At 57.6% G+C, this 15,080-nt stretch overlaps 2 protein-coding genes and 1 pseudogene across 6 annotated transcripts in view; 2 read left to right on the top strand and 1 right to left on the bottom strand.

Moving 5' to 3' along the window:
• LOC130535455 (mannan-binding lectin serine protease 2-like) overlaps positions 1 to 2,306 on the top strand; it is a 9,088-nt gene extending 6,782 nt beyond the window's left edge. The window contains 3 exon segments of the mRNA XM_057050483.1: positions 1 to 121; positions 245 to 433; positions 682 to 2,306. The exon segment at positions 1 to 121 is cut by the window's left edge and continues 127 nt beyond it. Of these exon segments, the coding sequence (XP_056906463.1) occupies positions 1 to 121; positions 245 to 433; positions 682 to 1,134 (763 nt within the window). The 3' untranslated portion in view covers positions 1,135 to 2,306.
• Positions 2,307 to 5,855: 3,549 nt separating this feature from the next.
• On the top strand, positions 5,856 to 7,738 carry LOC130534446 (inner ear-specific collagen-like; annotated as a pseudogene).
• A 1,470-nt stretch (positions 7,739 to 9,208) lies between these two features.
• LOC130534447 (S-arrestin-like) overlaps positions 9,209 to 15,080 on the bottom strand; it is a 76,233-nt gene continuing 70,361 nt past the window's right edge. For all 5 annotated transcript variants that reach the window (XM_057048534.1, XM_057048531.1, XM_057048530.1 and 2 more), the window contains exons 10-17: positions 14,703 to 14,787; positions 13,492 to 13,564; positions 13,277 to 13,414; positions 11,952 to 12,029; positions 11,848 to 11,862; positions 11,451 to 11,503; positions 10,937 to 10,952; positions 9,209 to 9,540 (exon numbers count right to left, since the gene is read on the bottom strand). In XM_057048534.1, coding sequence (XP_056904514.1) covers positions 9,447 to 9,540; positions 10,937 to 10,952; positions 11,451 to 11,503; positions 11,848 to 11,862; positions 11,952 to 12,029; positions 13,277 to 13,414; positions 13,492 to 13,564; positions 14,703 to 14,787 — 552 coding nt within the window. In that variant the 3' untranslated portion in view covers positions 9,209 to 9,446. The remainder of the gene's footprint in view (positions 9,541 to 10,936; positions 10,953 to 11,450; positions 11,504 to 11,847; positions 11,863 to 11,951; positions 12,030 to 13,276; positions 13,415 to 13,491; positions 13,565 to 14,702; positions 14,788 to 15,080) is intronic.

Raw genomic sequence — 15,080 nt, 5'->3', positions numbered from 1 at the left:
GGACCGCTGGTTTGGCTCTGGGGCCCTGCTGTCTCAGTCCTGGGTCCTGACAGCAGCCCATGTCCTGAGGTCCCAGCGAAGGGACAACACTGTGGTCGCTGTGGTGCCCGAACATGTCAAGGTATGAAGAGGGGAACACGAAGACCCCCTCCTGGTCCTGGGCTGAATCCCAAGGCTGAAGGTTGTGGTTCTCCTGGATCATACCGACGAAGTTTAGCCCGTCTAACCTGTGCTGTTGTTCCAGGTGTTCCTTGGACTCCATGATGCCGGGGACAAACGCTCGGCCACCAACCGTTCAGTGGACCGAATCATCCTCCACCCAAACTTCCAGCCCGACAGCTACGACAACGATATCGCCTTGGTGCGGCTGAGCCAGGAGGTGGAGCTGGATGAGCTGGTCCAGCCGGTGTGTCTGCCCCGGCTGCAGCACCGCGTGAGTAGATGAAAAGATCTACAGTGCTGTTGCTGTCAGAAACAGTGTGGAAACAAACTAGCGTTAAGGTGAAGATCTGGAATTTTCTCCTAATGAACTCGTAAAATGCTGATGCGGCAGTACGTGCACTAGGTCATAGGTCATGTGGAACACGGGCCTCCCTCTGCCTGGAGATCCTTCAGGTCCAGAGCAGAGGAGCAGCCGGACCACTGAGACACGCTTCCTCACGCTGATTCTGTCCTGTCCAGAATGACTTGCGGACTCCTCTGCCCAACTCTCTGGGTGTGGTTGCAGGTTGGGGGATCTCCAGCCTCAACAGCTCCTCCTTCACAAGACCCAGCAGCCCCTCCACTCCCTCTCCGGACCTTGGGATGACCTCTGACCTCCTGCAATATGTCAAGCTCCCTGTGGTGTCTCAGGACGAGTGTCAGGCGAGCTACACGTCACGTTCAGTCCGCTACAACATTACCGACAACATGTTCTGCGCAGGCTACTTCGAGGGCGGTCAGGACACCTGCCTGGGGGACAGCGGCGGGGCGTTCGTGATGGAGGACGGGGTTAGCCGGAGGTGGGTGGTCTTCGGTCTGGTGTCTTGGGGCGGCCCGGGGGACTGTGGGAGTCAGGGGGTGTATGGAGTTTACACCCGTGTGGTTCGATATGTGGAGTGGATCTTGGGTCAGCTCCATACCGCCCCCTGGTGATCAAACTGCAACAGGCCACTATCTGCCCACATCTGCAGCACAAATTATTAAATAAAAGTGTTTGTGCTGCAGTGGAATATGACCTGGGCCACATCTGTCCGTCAGCCTTAGTCCAGGTCACTTCCTGTTCCTCCTGAAGATGCTGAATGCTTTGATGAATGAAAATCTGGTGAATGTTGTAAAAAACTGTGGGTTTTTTTGTTATATTTGCATCTACAACGGATCATTTTTCACACTGGCTCATCTGCAGGATTAAACTGTTGCTGCGATGCAGAATTTCATGGAATAATAATCGATTTGAAGTAATTATGTCAAAGGGTTACGAAGCCTAAAGGGTTGATTTCAGCCACCAGGCCACGCAGCAACCTCCTCAACAACTCGCTGCTCTCAGGCCCCCCAACTCAGGCCCCCCAACTCAGGCCCCCAACCTAGGCCCCCCAACTCAGGCCCCCAACCCAGGCCCCCAACCTAGGCCCCCCAACTCAGGCCCCCCAACTCAGGCCCCCAACCTAGGCCCCCCAACTCAGGCCCCCCAACTCAGGCCCCCAACTCAGGCCCCCAACTCGGGCCCCCCACTCAGGCCCCCAACTCAGGCCCCCAACTCGGCCCCCCAACTCAGGCCCCTAACCCAGGCCCCCCAACTCAGGCCCCCAACTCGGGCCCCCAACTCAGGCCCCCAACTCAGGCCCCACACCGACAGAAGTTGGTTCCCTTTCACATGAATTCTCTTTGCTAACCTGTGGACCTTGCTAACACCTTGCTCACCAGCCACAAACCGCTGCACCAAATCTGTATACATGATCACGCCCAGTTCCACAGCTGGTTCCACAGCTGGTTCTCCTCCCCATACCTTCCTTTGGTCCACTTCCTTTGGTCCACTTCAGTAAACCAGCCCCCCAAGATGGCCACCCACCCATCCATCAGGAGAACTAGACCCACGTGACCCCAAGAACAGTTTTTCTAGTGATGGCAAGACAACCCTGGAGCTTCGAACCCTGGACCACAATGAACAACCAGCGCTTCGAAGCTTGTTGTTGCTGTTGAGCCGTTGTTGGTATTGTGGTAACTACCTATTATATGTTGATACACTTGTAAGTTAGGGGGGAAATAACTAACAAACTAACTCAATATGTTTTTATTGAATGATTAAAATCTTTAAATTGACCATAAAAGTTCTCGGATTTATGCGACGCCATTTAAGGAGCGCCGGCGGAGCGTGCACGTGCATGAATGCACACTGAAGACGGAGCTCTACGCACCAGGTTAGGTAACCAAGCACAACAATGAAAACGCTACCTCACCTCGGGGGACCCGACACCAACGCACAGGTCCAGGTGATCCATCGCCAGGTGGTCCAGCACGGTCGCAAGGTGGTCTAGCACAGTCGCCAGGTGGTCCATCGCCAAGTGGTCTAGCACAGTCGCCAGGTGGTCCAGCACGGTCGCCAGGTGGTCCAGCACGGTCGCAAGGTGGTCCATCACGGTCGCCAGGTGGTCCATCATGGTCGCCAGGTGGTCTAGCACAGTCGCCAGGTGGTCCATCGCCAAGTGGTCAAGCACAGTCGCCAGGTGGTCTAGGACGGTCGCCAGGTGGTCCATCACGGTCGCCAGGTGGTCCATCATGGTCGCCAGGTGGTCTAGCACAGTCGCCAGGTGGTCCATCGCCAAGTGGTCAAGCATGGTCGCCAGGTGGTCTAGGACGGTCGCCAGGTGGTCCATCGCCAGGTGGTCCATCGCCAGGTGGTCCATCACGGCCGCCAGGTGGTCTAGCACAGTCGCCAGGTGGTCTAGCACGGTCACCAGGTGGTCCATCGCCAGGTGGTCCATCGCCAGGTGGTCCATCGCCAGGTGGTCCAGCACGGTCACCAGGTGGTCAAGCACGGTCGCCAGGTGGTCTAGGACGGTCGCCAGGTGGTCCATCATCAGGTGGTCCATCACCAGGTGGTCCAGCACGGTCACCAGGTGGTCCAGCACGGTCACCAGGTGGTCCATCATCAGGTGGTCCAGCACGGTCGCCACCTGGTGGAGTCAGAACCGAATGGGCGACCAGAGCTTGGACGAGGACTGTAAACAGTTGAAGGAAATTATTATTATGGGTTGTTTTGTTGTTGGAACTGGGGAAGCTGCAGACAGACGTAATAAACGAATATCAGGGTTTTAGTGTAAATTTAGTCTCTCGTATTTTTATAGGAAGCTTTTAAATATCCGGAGGGAGGGAAAACAAGCATGCAGCCAACTTTTCCATAAATTATGAGTTTGGTCCCCAAATTCATCCAAGTCTTTAATTTTAATCCACTGTGGATCCGCCCTCGGTCACGTAGGCCCAAACAGGTTTTTGACGTCGGCGATACTTCCGGGTTTTGTGGCCCACTGACTTGGCGCAGTAGCATCAGCCAGGAAGCTTCTGGCCCGTTGGGACATTCTCAGGTCCACATTATGTTTGTGATGTTCCCAGAGCGGCCCCACAGCTGACCTACATGGACACTCCCAGCCTGGTTCCCAGGATCAGCAGCACCTGAGAAACATTGGTGTTCAGGATCCAATGACAACCTTCCAATCACCTGAGCTGGATCAGGGATCACAGTTACAGTCCAGCACTGGGAATGGTGGTCTCTGAAGGCCCGGTCAGATCAGCTTTCACAGAAAACACAGGAAGAGGGAACCAAAAGCAGCTGTGCAACATCAAGGAGAACAAAGAGACAACCAGGGGAACTGCCTGAATTCTCACGATGCCTTTTGGTGCTTTAACTTTCACGGTTCCTTTCAAACCATCAGAACATTCTGATGCTCCTTTGGACCACCTGGACACAGGAGACTCTCCTGTGTCCAGGTGGTCCAGGTGGTCCAAAGTTCAGCACAAACTGACCGAAGAAGCAGCAGAAATATGGAGACAAGGAGGCCAGAGAAGATCAGAGTCCAGGACTGGAGCTCTGGTCCAGGAGAAGGGACCATCACTGGTCTCACGAGCTGAAAGACCAGAGTGGATCTGACCCTGGATCTGATCCTGGACCTGCTCTGATGGTGTCCCTCCACGTGACTCCTGATCAAAGATCAAAGACACCTGATCTGCTGGGTCAGAGGTCGTCGGTGACACAAAGAGCTCATGAACACAACAGAGGATCAGCGACACTCGTGAACTCCCTTCACAATAAAACCTTCCTGTGGTTCACGGTGATCCGACACCACATTATTGGAAACAAGGTCAGACACACGCACACACACACACACACACACACACACACACACACTCACACACACACACACCCACACTCAAACACACACACACAGACTCATAGACACGCACACACACACACTCACACACACTCACATACGCGCACACCCACACACACACACCCACACTCAAACACACACATGCACACACACTCACACACACACACGCCCTGACTGAAGAGTGGCAGGTGGGCGGAGTCCAGGTGAGCTATTAAAGCCCAGGTAGCTGCTCTGCAGATCAGAACCTTCCCGACTGGAGCAGCAGCGTTTGGTGAGTGACACCAGCTCCTCTCGATAATCAGCTGTTTCCACCCAGAACCGCCGATGATGACGAGGATCAAAGCTTCAAAGCTTTTGATTCCAACATTGTTCTGATTAAACGGTGGATTAATGACTTCATTTTGTGATTAACGGTTAACGTGGCGTGCTGGCCCCAGTGGCGTGCTGGCCCCCGCGGCGTGCTGGCCCCCGCGGCGTGCTGGCCCCCGTGGCGTGCTGGCCCCCGGCGTGCTGGTCACTGCGGCGTGCTGGCCCCCGCGGCGTGCTGGCCCCCACGGCGTGCTGGCCACCGCCGCGTGCTGGCCCCCGTGGCGTGCTGGCCACCGCGGCGTGCTGGCCCCCGGCGTGCTAGTCACCGTGGCGTGCTGGCCCCCGCGGCGTGCTGGTCACTGCGGCGTGCTGGCCCCAGTGGCGTGCTGGCCCCCACGGCGTGCTGGCCCCCACGGCGTGCTGGCCCCCGTGGCGTGCTGGCCACCGCGGCGTGCTGGCCCCCACGGCGTGCTAGTCACCGTGGCGTGCTGGCCCCCGCGGCGTGCTGGCCCCAGTGGCGTGCTGGCCCCCACGGCGTGCTGGCCCCCACGGCGTGCTGGCCCCCGCGGCGTGCTGCCCCCGTGGCGTGCTGGCCCCAGTGGCGTGCTGGCCCCCACGGCGTGCTGGCCCCCGTGCGTGCTGGCCCCCGCGGCGTGCTGGCCCCCGTGGCGTGCTGGCCCCCGTGGCGTGCTAGTCACCGTGGCGTGCTGGCCCCCGCGGCGTGCTGGCCCCCGTGGCGTGCTGGCCCCCGTGGCGTGCTGGCCACCGCCGCGTGCTGGCCCCCGCGGCGTGCTGGCCCCCGTGGCGTGCTGGTCAGCGCGGCGTGCTGGCCCCCGTGGCGTGCTGGCCCCCGCGGCGTGCTGGCCCCCGTGGCGTGCTGGCCCCCGTGGCGTGCTGGTCACTGCGGCGTGCTGGCCCCCGTGGCGTGCTGGCCCCCGTGGCGTGCTGGCCCCCGCGGCGTGCTGGCCCCCGTGGCGTGCTGGCCCCCGTGGCGTGCTGGTCAGCGCGGCGTGCTGGCCCCCGTGGCGTGCTGGCCCCCATGGCGTGCTAGTCACCGTGGCGTGCTGGCCCCCACGGCGTGCTGGCCCCCACGGCGTGCTAGTCACCGCGGCGTGCTGGTCACCGCGGCGTGCTAGTCAGCGCGGCGTGCTGGCCCCCGCGGCGTGCTGGCCCCCGCGGCGTGCTGGCCCCCGTGGCGTGCTGGCCACCGCCTCAGAGCAACACAAACGGACATTTGTCTTCCTTTCAGATGATGACGGCGCTTCAACATGGCTGCCTCTTGATGGCGCTCTTCCTCCCGGTTGTCATGGCGATGCCTGAACCCATTTCTGAGGACAGCTGGGAGCCCCCGGCCGGGACCCCTCCCACGCCTTTTTCCGTCCCACGTCTGAATGTACCCGGTCGTCTGATTTACCACGATGGAGACAATAGCACAGACCCACCGGCGTCTCTGGACGCCTACTGCCAGATGCTGTTGCAGGTCCCGGTTCCCTCAGACCAGATCCCCTGGTTCTGCCTCTGCACCCACTGCCAGAATAACCACGGTCCCAAAGGAGACCATGGCGACCGTGGCCCGCCAGGTACACACAACACCACTTTGAGTCTTACTGGATTTATGAAGAACAATGAGACAGGACTTTACCTGTGATTCACCAAGGTCAACCTGGAAGTCCTGGAAGAAGAGGGATGATGGGTTTGAGGGGTCCTCCGGGATTTCTGGGCAGACCTGGGGTCAAAGGTGAGCGATGTTTTTAGTAGCTCCATAAGATAAAGATCTTAGTGACTCCATGTCTCCTTTGATGCTGTCTCACAGGACAGAAAGGAGATGAGGGTTACAAAGGAGAACGAGGACCCGCTGGTTTGCTTGGACCCAAAGGGGAAAGAGGCTTCAAAGGTCGGTGAACTGGTCCAGTTTCCAGAAAATCCAGTTTCTGCTCCAGTGATTTCAGTTTGATCTGCTGACCTGGTTTTTCTCGCCCTAAAGGGGATAAAGGAGATCGAGGCTTGGAGGGTCGTCCAGGTGATCAGGGCCCAAAAGGCGGCGATGGAGTCTGTCCAGATACCTGTGAGTCTAGCTATGGTCCTCCAGGTCAACCTGGTCTGCCTGGCCCCGCTGGACCAAGAGGTTTGCCTGGTGTCATGGGACCCCAAGGACCAACTGGCTTTAAGGGCGATATGGGTGAACTGGGACCCCCTGGACTTCCTGGAGTGGTGGGTGACAAAGGAGACAAAGGGCTCATCGGGGAATGTAACTGTACCGATGGGGTTGACGGTGCTAATGGACAAACAGGGCAGAAAGGTGAAAAGGGGGAACAAGGCCCAATAGGGATCACAGGAAAGGGGGGTCCTGAGGGCATGAAAGGAGACATGGGAGTGGAGGGCATAATGGGCCCACCTGGTCCATGCATGCCCACATCCAGTCAGCCTTTGCTGCAGGTCTGACATCCAGTTACCCCCCACCAAACGCTCCGGTCATCTTCTCCCACATCCATCATAACATCCAGAGGGGTTATGACCCCGACTTTGGCATCTACACCGCCCCGGTCAACGGAACCTACGTCTTCAGCTACCACTTCACCGTCCACGAACGAGTCCTCAAAGCGGGCCTCTTCCACAACTTCGTGCCAGTAATCAAGACCACAGACCCGAAAGTATTGGGGACCACCTCGCACTCGGTCGTTCTTCATTTGGTCCGTGGGGACAAGGTGTGGATCCAGGTCAAGGATTCAGTTACTAACGGCATGTATGCCGGTTCTGAGACCAGCAGCACCTTTTCTGGCTTCTTGCTCCACCCTGATAGATGTGATGTTCCTGTACTGAGAGGGCCTTTGCCCCACCTGGTCCCCCCAGAGGCCGGCTACAGCTGGGGCGACTGAGGCAGCACCAGCAGTGCCGCACATCCCAGGCCCACGTTGGTACCATGGCACATCCCAGGCCCACGTTGGTACCGGCACATCCCAGGCCCACGTTCAGTACCGGCACATCCCAGGCCCACGTTGGTACCGGCACATCCCAGGCCCACGTTCAGTACCGGCACATCCAGCCCACGTTCAGTACCCCCGGCACATCCCAGGCCCACGTTGGTACCGGCACATCCCAGGCCCACGTTCGGTGCCGGCACTCCCAGGCCCACGTTGGTACCGCACATCCCAGGCCCACGTTCATCCCGCACATCCCATGCCCACGTTGGTACCCGGTCACATCCCAGGCCCACGTTGGTACCGGCACATCCCAGGCCCACGTTCAGTGCCGGCACATCCCAGGCCCACGTTGGTACGGCACATCCCAGGCCCACGTTGGTACCGGCACATCCCAGCCCACGTTGGGCCCCGGACACAGGAGGCCCACGTTGGTACCGGACATCCCTGCAAGGGTTTGGGTCCCACATCCCCTCCCTCCGTACGGCACATCCCAGGCCCACGTTCAGTGCCGGCACATCCCAGGCCCGTTTGTACCGGCACATCCCAGGCCCACGTTCGGTGCCGGCACATCCCAGGCCCACGTTGGTACCTCACCAGGATCCCAGGCCCCCACTTTTCGGTCCCAAGTCCCCTCCCAGGCCCCGTTGTTCCCTTCACTCCCCCTCCCACGTTTTTTCCGGACGTGACCATGTTCACCAGGCCGTCCGTTCTGTTCCGGCACATCCCAGGCCCACGTTCAATGCCGGCACATCCCAGGCCCACGTTCAGTGCCGGCACATCCCAGGCCCACGTTGGTACCGGCAAATCCCAGGCCCACGTCCCACTTCTGTGCCGGCACATCCCAGGCCCACGTTCAGTGCCGGCACATCCCAGGCCCACGTTGGTACCGGCACATCCCAGCCCACGTTCAGTCTCGGCACATCCCAGGCCCACGTTGGTACCGGCACATCCCAGGCCCACGTTCAGTACCGGCACATCCCAGGCCCACGTTCGGTTCCCGGCACATCCAGGCCCACGTTCAGTGCCGGCACATCCCAGGCCCACGTTGGTACGGCACCGGCACATCCCAGGCCCACGTTCAACCCAGAAGAACCTTCAGGGAGGGCGACTCCAGCAGCTTCCTCTTAGCTGCATCGTCAGGTCGTCTGCTGGTCTTTTGTCTCCTTTTTGATGAACCCTCAGTGGGGAGTCAGGCGATGAGTTCCCCCCCGCTGGTGAAACCCTGAGCAGTTTCTACACCTGTTCTGTTGTAGGAAACAAAGACCACCTGAGTGCCCAGGTGGGGTGTTCATGCCCCGCCCCCTGGACAGCATCCAGTCCTGACACATTCATCTTTCACTGTTGTCTCAACGGTAACCACGGCGTCTCATGTCGGCCATCTTTCTCCACTCAGGATGGTTTAAGCTCTGATCTGTTCATATAATCAATAAACCAGTCAGACGATCGGAGACGAGTTATTTTCTGAATCTCAGGTTCTGATACATGAACACATTTGGTTTTGTCAACCTTCATGTTCTGTTTAAAACTGGAGATTTTTCATTAAAAACCCTTTAATTTGATTTAAAATGCGTTTTTGAAAGAGATGAAACATCATTTACACAGGAAACAAACAGATTCCGTCAACAAGTTTTAATCGTTATTCTCATCTAAACAAACCTTTGAAAAACACATTTAAAAGTTCATCAGATCGAAAAAATTCAAGTTCAGATCAGATAAACAAGCATCTAAAATCAAACTAATCACGTGTCCATCGACACTTTTCATCCATCCAGAAGAATTAATTTACAATAACAGTTTCGATCCATCCGATCAACCAGCCGCGGGCCACCAGCGCCCCCTGCAGGACACGTGATTAAGCTTCCACAGGAGACTCGTCATCGTCTCCGTAGACCACGCCCTTCAGGTAGGCCCGCTTAAACTCCTCAAACACCATGTCACCTGGTTCACTGCAGGACACAGGGGGGGGGCAGGTGAGACACAACATGGAGGGGAGGGGGGGGGAGGGGGGGAGGAGGGGAGGGGAGGGGAGGGAAGGGGAGAGGAGGGGAGAGGAGAGGAGAGGAGAGAGGAGGAGAGGGGAGGGGGAGAAGAGGAGGGGAGGAGGGGAGAAGGAGGGGAGAGAGGAGAGGGGAGGGAGAGGAGGAGAGGAGGGGAGGGGAGGGAGCAAGTTAGACACTAACATGGAGGGGAGGGGGGGAGGAGAGGAGAGCAGAGGAAGGGGAGGGGGGAGGAGCAGGTGAGACACCAACATGGAGGGGAGGGGGGGAGAGGGGGGGAGGAGGAGAGGGAGGGGATGGGGAGGGAAGGGGAGGAGAGGAGGAGAGAGGAGAGAGGGGAGGAGAGAGGAGAGGGGAGGAGCAAGTTAGACAATAAAATGGAGGGGAGGGGGGGAGAGGGGGGGAGGGAGGAGAGGAGAGGAGGGGAGGGGAGGGAAGGGGGGGAGAGAGGAGGAGAGGAGGAGAGAGGAAGAGAGGAGAGGAGAGAGGAGGAGGAGAGGAGGAGGAGAGGGGGGAAGGGAGGGAAGGGGGGGAGAGGAGAGAGGGGGGGAGGGGAGGGGAGGGAAGGGGGGAGAGGAGGAGAGAGGAGGGGGAGAGAGGGGGGAGAGGAGAGAGAGGGGAGAGAGGAGAGGGGGGAGGGAAGAGGAAGAGAGGAGGGGGAGGAGAGGGGAGGGGAGGGAAGGGGGGGAGAGGAGAGAGAGGAGGAGGAGAGGGAGGGAAGGGGGGAGAGGAGGAGAGAGGAGAGAGGAGGGAGAGAGGAGGGGAGGGGAGAGAGAGAGGGGAGGGGAGGAGGAGAGAGGAGGAGAGAGGAGAGGGGAGGAGAAGGAAGGAGACACCAACATGGAGGGAGGGGGGGAGGAGAGGGGGGGAGGGAGAGATGAGGGAGAGAGGAGGTGGGGAGGGGAGAGAGGAGAGGAGGGGAGGGGAGGAGGGGAGGGAGAGAGGAGGGGAGGGGGAGAGAGAGAGGGGGGAGAGGAGAAGAGGAGGGGAGGAGGGGAGGGGAGGAGCAAGTTAGACACTAACATGGAGGGGAGGGGGGGAGGAGGGGAGGGGAGAGAGGAGGGGAGGGGGGAAAGGGGAGAGAAGGAAGGGAGGAGAGGAGGGGATGGGGGAGAGAGGAGGGGGAGAGAGGAAGAGGGGGGGGGGGGAGAGAGGAGAAGAGGAGGGGAGGAGGGGGGAGGGGAGGAGGGGAGGAGCAAGTTAGACACTAACATGGAGGGGAGGGGGGGAGGAGGGGAGGGGAGGGAGAGAGGAGGGGAGGGGAGGGGAGAGGAGAGGAGGGGGGAGAGGAGGGGAGGGGAGGGGAGGGGAGAGGGGAAGAGGAGAGGAGGAGGGGGGGTCTTACCTGTCCTTTGCTGAAGCTTTGGTGAAAGTGACCCAAAAAGAAAAGAAGGAAAGGGTTCTCTTTAGTTTGTAGGACGACGTCCTGACTGTGGAGAACATTTAGAACCAGAACCAGAACCAGGAACTCCTGGTTCAGTTAGCAGAGACAGCAACGTCCAGCATGTTGTGCAGTGTGACTGAGGAGGATCCAGATGGACCAGCAGGTACCTGAGCAGGTGGTGGGTTCAGGGACCCCCACAGGACCCCAGAGGACCCCACAGGACCCCCACAGGACCCCCACAGGACCCCCACAGGACCCCACCCCCACCTGCTCAGGTGCTCCTCCTCCACTGGGAAAAACCAGTTACACCCTCAGTCACCACATGACCTGAGACCCTGCAGCTGTGGCCGCGCTCAGGGATGCGGCACACACTGTGCGCGGCACCGTGCGCTGCACCTGCTGGAACTGGCGGAGGGGTCAGGTTGGTTGGACACGTGCACGCTGTAAAACGACCACGGAGGCGGGGCCAGCGTACCTGAGTCAGGTTTAGGGTGCATCAGCTTGAAGGGGAGTTCCAGAGACACCTCGCTGTAAAACACACGCTGAAATTAGCACTAACGAGGGCGGCCTCGCCTCGCCGGGCCGACCTCCGATGGGGGGCGGGGCTGAGTTTCCTCCCTCGCGGTTGTCATGGGGACAACAACGTCGTCCACCTGCGCTGTGGGACGTCTACGAAACACCTGCTGACGTGCAGGAACAGCCACGCCCCCTCAGCAGGAGGCCCGACGCAGCAAAGGTTGGCCGACCCGTTAGAAAGTCCCGGACTGATGTGCTCACACGCACACGCACGCACGCACGCACACGCACACGCACACACACACACACACACACACACACACACACACACACACACACTGAAGGCATGTTGTTACCTGGAGCCGATGGTCCTGTCAAATATAGAAAAACATCAGTTCTACATCACAAGCAAAAATAAAACTGATGTAATGTCCCAGCATGCACTGGGGCTCAGACTCACCCAGACGCCATCATTCTGACGACGACCTTATAGGAGACCAGAATGCCCTGGACCTCCTTCAGCACCTCCTGCTTCACTCTGGCACACACATCACATGGTGTCAGTGACTGTCCCAGTGGGTCTAACGTGTCTCTAACGTGTCTCTAACGTGTCTCTAACGTGTCCCAGGGGTCTAACGTGTCTCTAACGTGTCTCTAACGTGTCTCTAACGTGTCCCAGTGGGTCTAACGTGTCTCTAACGTGTCTCTAACGTGTCCCAGTGGGTCTAAAGGTCTCTAACGTGTCTCTAACATGTCCCAGTGGGTCTCCAACGTGTCTCTAACGTGTCCCAGGGGTCTAACGTGTCCCAGTGGGTCTAAAGTGTCTCTAACGTGTCTCTAACGTGTCCCAGTGGGTCTCTAACGTGTCTCTAACGTGTCTCTAACGTGTCCCAGTGGGTCTAAGTGTCTCTAACGTGTCTCTAACGTGTCCCAGTGGGTCTCTAACGTGTCTCTAACGTGTCCCAGTGGGTCTAAAGTGTCTAACGTGTCTCTAACGTGTCCAGTGGGTCTAACGTGTCCCAGTGTGTCTCTAACGTGTCTCTAAACGTGTTCCAGTGGGTCTCTAACGTGTCTCTAACGTGTCCCAGTGGGTCTAACGTGTCCCAGTGTGTCTCTAACGTGTCTCTAACGTGTCCCAGTGTGTCTCTAACGTGTCTCTAACGTGTCCCAGGGGTCTAACGTGTTCCAGTGGGTCTAACGCGTCCCAGGGGTCTAACGTGTCTCTGTGTGTCTCACGTGTCCCAGTGGGTCTAACGTGTCCCAGTGGGTCTAACGTGTCCCAAACGTGTCTCTGTGTGTCTCTAACGTGTCTCTGTGTGTTTCTAACGTGTCCAAAACTTGTCTCTGTGTGTCTCTAACGTGTCTCTAATGTGTCTCTGTGTGTCTCTAACGTGTCTCTTTGTGTCTCTGTGTGTCTCTGTGTGTCTCTGTGTGTCTCTAACGTGTCCCAGTGTGTCTCTAACATGTCTCTGTGTGTCTCTAACGTGTCCCAGGTGTCTCTAACGTGTCTCTTTGTGTCTCTAACGTGTCTCTGTGTGTCTCTAACGTGTCCCAGTGTGTCTCTAACGTGTCTCTAACGTGTCCCAGTGTTCTCTAACGTGTCTCTGTGTGTCTCTAACGTGTCCCAGTGTGTCTCTAACGTGTCTCTTTGTGTCTCTGTGTGTCTCTAACGTGTCTCTAACGTGTCTCTAACGTGTCCCAGTGGTTCTCTAACGTGTCTCTTTGTGTCTTGTGTGTCTCTAACGTGTCCCAGTGTGTCTCTAACGTGTCTCTAACGTGTCTCACATGCTGGACGAGGCCAGGTTCGTGTCCTCGTGTTTGAGATGTCCATCCAGAGCGATGCCCCTCCTGTCCTTGTTGTACCCCAGCAGGGGATACAACACGTAGTCCTTCTTGAGACTTGTCCCCGATGGCACCAGGTCGCTGAGACAAACGATCCTTTAATCATGAAGCCGCCAGTTTGTGTCCGTAAAAGGTCAAAATCAAAGTTTTGGGCGCACCTGGTTTCTTCTTTGGCCACCGACTTGACGTACTTGTCGTTGGAGTAAAGAACCACGGTGGTGACCTGCTCGACTACAGAGGAAACAGGTGGGACCAACATGCTCGGAGGACCGGAGACAGCAGGTCCCCAGAGCCCTTTGATCTTTATTGAAGCAGCATCAAAGACAGACTGAGACACGACCGAAGACAGAACAAAGACCTCTGGTTGCTTTAAAGGAGGTTTTGGCAGCTTCGAGAATAAACTACTGTTTAATGTTTAAAACTCTCCATCCAGAACTTTAACATTGTTGCCGTGACTGAACGCTGGACTCATATTGGACCGGTTCTGGATGACCTCTGGAGGTCACGATGTTTTCCCTTAACCAGCCCCCTGGTGGCCAAAAGGAAAACTGCAGCCATCAGGACACAAGAGTTTAGAGTAAAAAGGTTGTAGGTCCACTGGATCGGAACAACATTGGTCCTGACGGACCTGCTGGGACCTGTGGATCCCTAGACCCTGACGGGTCCCTCTCACGGGCCCACCAGTGCTGGACATGGTCCTGGAGGGACGAGTGTGGGACGGGCTGACACAGCTGCTCAGGGTTCGTGGTTGGTGGACAGTCGCAGCGCTTTCATGTCTTTGGACCGAACCCACAGGTGTACGAGCTGAACAGGTGTACGAGCTGACAGGTGTACGAGCAGAACAGGTGTACGAGCTGAACAGGTGTACGAGCAGAACAGGTGTACGAGCTGAACAGGTGTATGAGCTGAACAGGTGTACGAGCAGAACAGGTGTACGAGCTGAACAGGTGTACGAGCTGAACAGGTGTACGAGCAGAACAGGTGTACGAGCTGAACAGGTGTACGAGCAGAAAAGGTGTACGAGCTGAACAACAGGTGTACGAGCTGAACAGGTGTACGAGCAGAACAGGTGTACGAGCTGAACAGGTGTACGAGCTGAACAGGTGTACGAGCAGAACAGGTGTACGAGCTGAACAGGTGTACGAGATGAACAGGTGTACGAGCAGAACAGGTGTACGAGCAGAACAGGTGTACGAGCAGAACAGGTGTGTACGAGCTGAACAGGTGTACGAGCTGAACAGGTGTACGAGCAGAACAGGTGTACGAGCTGAACAGGTGTACGAGCTGAACAGGTGTACGAGCAGAAAAGGTGTACGAGCTGAACAGGTGTACGAGCTGAACAGGTGTACGAGCTGAACAGGTGACTCACCTGACAGACTGATGTCTTTGATGTTCCTGCTGGACGAGTTGTTGATTTCTACGCTCACTGGAACCGGTTCTCCATGGTAGAACATCTGCAGAGGCAGGAGGGAGAGGACGTTTGGGGTAGAAGGGCCCCACACACACACACACACACACACACACACACACACACACACACACAGACACAGAGACAGAGACAGAGACAGAGACACACACACAGACAGACAACCCCCCCCCCACACACACACAGAAAGACACACACACCTCACACACACACACAAACAGACACAGAGACAGAGACAGAGACAGAGACACACACACAGACAGACACCCCCCCCCCCCACACACACACACAGACAGACACACACACACTCACACACACACA

This window comes from Takifugu flavidus, chromosome 12 (assembly GCF_003711565.1).
Source record: "Takifugu flavidus isolate HTHZ2018 chromosome 12, ASM371156v2, whole genome shotgun sequence".
In the NCBI taxonomy this organism is placed as follows: domain Eukaryota; kingdom Metazoa; phylum Chordata; class Actinopteri; order Tetraodontiformes; family Tetraodontidae; genus Takifugu; species Takifugu flavidus.
This window is presented reverse-complemented; position numbering and strand designations above follow the sequence as displayed.